Source organism: Engraulis encrasicolus, chromosome 22, assembly GCF_034702125.1.
Source record: "Engraulis encrasicolus isolate BLACKSEA-1 chromosome 22, IST_EnEncr_1.0, whole genome shotgun sequence".
Classification (NCBI taxonomy): Eukaryota; Metazoa; Chordata; class Actinopteri; order Clupeiformes; family Engraulidae; genus Engraulis; species Engraulis encrasicolus.
This window is the reverse complement of record NC_085878.1, coordinates 28,235,435-28,240,434: the sequence shown is the minus strand read 5'-3', so window position 1 is coordinate 28,240,434 and position 5,000 is coordinate 28,235,435. Positions and strand designations below refer to the sequence as shown.

Here is a 5,000-nt window from a genome sequence, read left to right as displayed (position 1 = left end):
AGGAGGAGAGCTGGACACACACTGGATGGGAGGAAAAAAAATATTAGAGAGAGAGAGAGAGAGAGAGAGAGAGAGAGAGAGAGAGAGAGAGAGAGAGAGAGAGAGAGAGAGAGAGAGAGAGAGAGAGAGAGAGAGAGAGAGAGAGAGAGAGAGAGAGAGGGAGGGGCGGGAGAAAGAGATCTGACCCTCCTGTCTAAGGACAGACACCCACCTGAGTCGCAAGTGAATGTTCGAGATGTGTCGTCGGTGAAGACAATGGCCACCGCCTGCCGCTTGGTATCCCGCGGCAACCGAGAGATATTCTTCACATTGCTTATCTCCGTTACCTAGGAGACCAGACAGAAACAGAAAAACAGTGGAATTACAAGTAGTAGAGTATTGAAAACATGGACATTGAGTTGTCTAGATACTATAGAATATTTAATATCTCTGAAGATTCCCATTCATCCACCACATGAATGAATGAATGAATAAATGAATGAATGAATGAATGAATGAATGAATGAATGAATGAATGAATGAATGAATGAATGAATGAATGAATGAATGAATGAATGAATGAATGATTTCTTCAAACACCATTATTTGACTTAGATTTCATGTGAAGAACAAAGTTTCACAGCATACAGAAAAGGATCCCCCATCTTGGTCAAGAGTTCAGTTGTAGTTTTAGTCTACCACCCGATTTGTTTCATTCTGTAAACCGTAGTGTATAACATACAAAGATAGATGCACACACGCAGGCATGCGCGCACACACACACACACACGCACACACAGACACAAACACACACACTACTGTCCAGTGCCAAGGGACACAAAAGTAAGCGCGTAATCAAGTTGCTTATCATATAGATGTGGTGAAGGACATAGGGCTGTACAGACGGTAAATATGAATCAGAAATCGATGAAGATAGAGTATCTGTGGTCTGTGGTGTGGACTGCGAGATGAGAGACAGGATTGAGAGGCTTCACGGGTAGCCAAGTGAGTAGTGGAGTACACCTGACAGCGAAAGCCAAGGAGCAAAAGGGTGTGGACAATCAAGATCAAAACAAGTTGAGCTCTACATCTCCCCTGCACTCATCCCTGGTATGTCAGTGTGTGTGTCAGTGTGTGTGTGTCAGTGTGTGTGTGTGTGTATGTGTGTGTGTGTGTGTGTGTGTGTGTGTGTGTGTGTGTGTGTGTGTGTGTGTGTGTGTGTGTGTGTGTGTGTGTGTGTGTGTGTGTGAGTGCTTCTGCGTGCATGTTTGGGCTTCTGAGCATTCGGCTCCCTTGTGCCCATCTGACAAAAGAGTGAAGAGAATACACTGGCCGGTGTTCTGTCGAGATGTGTTGCCTCGTCGAGATGAGCGACCGGTCGCCCTATTCGATAGTGGTGTTCTATCGATTTGCGATGCCTCATCTAAATGAGCGACCTTGATTTTCCGCGGAAGGCGTTTCAATCGGTCCAAGTAGGACTGTTTTAATAACCATTAGGCTACTTTGTTTATTTCACGGACAGGGGTGTGCAATCGTTCGTGCGGAGTTTAAGAATGTGCGGCTGCTGACCACTAAAAAACCGTGAGCCTCTCGTTTGAGCAAGTTAAGAAACGTGCCATATGAAAGAGTGAGTTGAATAGCCTACTGGAGAAAGTGTTTGGGATCAGGGCCTGGTTACGGGTTGTTTAATGCAGCCATTTGCTGTTAGTTTGGTTTCAATGCGACGTGGGCTCGCAAGGCAACGCCATATGAAATGATGTGCTATGGGGATAAACAAGCGCTATCAGAGATTCCCAGATTGTAGATAGCAGATAGAGGCTTTGTTTTGGCAGATGTCTGTCAATTTATGGGCAACACCTCTTTTAATGACCGGGATCATTTTCTAAACATCCCCACCAGTGCATTTATTATCATGTTCAGGCATTTTACAATGCAGTCGATTCAAATTCTTGAGTGATAAGGGTGGAGGGAACATTTTGACAGCTCAATCAGAGGTGGCGATTTTTTTCCATTTTGCAATGAGAACGCCTCTCAACATAAATAGTAGGCCTATTTTCTGATCGATGTTACAATGTTCGAGGCTGCGTGTGTGAGCGATTACGGTTAGGCAACAAAGTTGCAAATGTTCGAGGCCACTCTATTTCGCAGATTTTCCTAATTGAGAATATGTAGGGTGGGTGCTGGGTTGGAGAACCAAGTTAAGTCTGAGTCACTACACAGTTGTATGATCTGCTGGATGATCCACGCTATTTCATACAGATTGAGTCACTAAAGTTGACTGTCTCAGGGGATCCTATCGTAAACTGCGGTCTCACAATTCGATGGGTAATCACCCACGAAAACCGCCGCGAGGGTGTGCGCATGCGTGCGCCTGCTCAGTAGCGAAAAGAATCACATCTCGACGGGTCGCTCATATCGACAGGACACCGGCACACTCCACATCACCCTGCCCCACCCCCTCCCCCGAATCTCCCCAAAAATAAAACCCCCACAACTATGAATTATGCAGTAGGCTATATCCCACAAGCTCAATGGGAAGACATCCCTGTTTGCATACCCTGCAGTACTGTACAGCACTGCACTGCACTGTATTGTCTTTATCTGTGAGTATGAATACAGCAGTAGATATATTTTTATGTCTGTACAAGTGTCTATGAGTGTGGTGGTGCCTGCTGAGTTGCTCGAAGTCTCAATGGAAAGACATCCCTGTTTGCATACACTGCAGGGTATTTTCTGTGTCTGTGTCTGAGCATACAACAGCAGATATACTGTATATTTGATGTGCTTCTATGAGTGTGCTGCCTTGGATAGTGTACTGTACCTTTGGGCAGGCTCTGATGTAGGCTGACTTCTCTGCAAGGTCTCTGATGGATTTTTATCATAAAATGTTGATGTGTGTGTGTGAGTTTCTACTTGTATGAGTGTGCTGGTTAACCCATTTTGTTCTAACCCCTTTTTGGGAAAGGGTGCCCTCTGCCTATTAAATCCTAAATATCTCAGCCTCCGAAGCACATACAAACATGAAATGAGTTACATTTAAAAGCTAGGACCCTCATTTTACCTTAGAAGATGTTCATTCAGCTCTAACTTACCCACATTTTAATAAAACAGCTAAAATCTCAAAATCCTGCATGCAGCGTATATATGTGTCTCCAGGACACAATGGGTTAAGTGCCTTCTGCACCTTAAGGCACGCTCTGACGTGGGCTGACTTCTTGTTTGGGTATTTCAGATATCGTTGTTGACCATTGGAAACCTTGTATCTCCACTATTTTTTCAGTATTTCATGTTCATTTTTTTCATTATAAAATATAAATCGGTGCTACTGGTCAGTCTCCATGAGTATGTGTATGATACGTTATTTAATAACCAGCTTTAATGTTGAAATGATTAATGATTTATTTAGACAATAGTGATTTATAAATGCATAGGTAAAAAAAACAATGAAAAGTGGAGATACGTGGTTTCGACAATATACAGTTTCATGTGTGTATTTGTTTCCATGAGTGTGTTGGCTAGGGCAGTGTTTCTCAACCTTTTTTTAGGCGAGGCACCCTTTCAATTTATGAAAAATTTCAAGGCACCCCAAACCAACAAGCCGCAACATGGCATTGCGTCCTATACCACACAAGTTTAGAAAAGTAACACATTTGAAGACGTCACACGACCTACGTTCGAACTTGCAGCTGACTGGGGCGACCTATAATTACTTTATTGTGCGGAAATGGCAGATGAAAGATTCCACTGACTAACATTAACTTAGACAAATATGTATTGTATTACATAATTTATTTATCAGCCACGTTTCCACGGCACCCCTGAGGAGGGCCCGCGGAGAAACACTGGGCTAGGGGCCTGCTTTACCTTGGGGCATGCTCTTATGTAGGCTGTCTTCTCGTCCGGGTATTTCTCCAGGCGTCGGGGGCCTTTGCTGGACGACTTCTTAAAGACGAGCCAGCAGCGCCTGTAGATCTGCAGGCAAAACAACAAGACAGACAGACAGACATATGCCCGTTAACCACAATAGGAAATACACAGGCGCAGAGCACACTTGTGGATACATAATCAGACAGACAGACAGACAGACAGACAGACAGACAGACAGACAGACAGACAGACAGACAGACAGACACACACACACACACACAGACACACACACACACACACACACACACACACACACACACACACACACACACACACACACACACACACACACACACACACACACACACACACACACACACACACACACACACACACAGTAGTACGCTTGCCTATAGAATGTTCATAATTTTTTGTCGTCCATTTTGCAGAGACCCGATACTGCCCAATGATTTTGCAAACAAAGGACCAACAAAAGAAGAATCTACAATGAACTGAATCCCATAGATGGAGAAACCAACAGAGTATGTAAAGTATAGACTCCTCTTATGTGATTGAATGCATATAAATTCCATTAAGGGATATATACATATGTTCATGTAAAGAGCAGCTAGGGGAGATTGGAGATAGAATGACAGAGAGAGAAAGAGAGAGAGAGAGAGAGAGAGAGAGAGAGAGAGAGAGAGAGAGAGAGAGAGAGAGAGAGAGAGAGAGAGAGAGAGAGAGAGAGAGAGAGAGAGACTGTTGAACACAAAGAGGTGAGCAAACTGACAGTGAAATGACAAAGGAAGGCTCTTCCTAGTGTCCACATATTGCCTGCGCGACAAATTTATTATGCACAAGATATTGAGTTAAGACTTTGACAAGAAGCCACAAGGTGCCCTGGCAGAATAATGAGAAACATATCAGGGGTAAATGAGTGCATACACACACATGCACGCACGCACACACGCACGCACGCACACACACACACACACACACACACACACACACACACACACACACACACACACACACACACACACACACACACACACACACACACACACACACACACACACACACACGAACGCACACGCACACGCACACTATCGCACACGCACAAGCACACACACAAAGACAGACATTTCTCTAAA

General features: G+C 44.2%; 1 protein-coding gene across 1 annotated transcript in view; it reads right to left on the bottom strand.

The window, feature by feature from the left end:
• dok4 (docking protein 4) overlaps nucleotides 1-5,000 on the bottom strand; it is a 123,118-nt gene that overhangs the window by 8,443 nt on the left and 109,675 nt on the right. The window contains exons 3-4 of the mRNA XM_063188041.1: nucleotides 3,844-3,951; nucleotides 212-326 (exon numbers count right to left, since the gene is read on the bottom strand). Of these exons, the coding sequence (XP_063044111.1) occupies nucleotides 212-326; nucleotides 3,844-3,951 (223 nt within the window). The remainder of the gene's footprint in view (nucleotides 1-211; nucleotides 327-3,843; nucleotides 3,952-5,000) is intronic.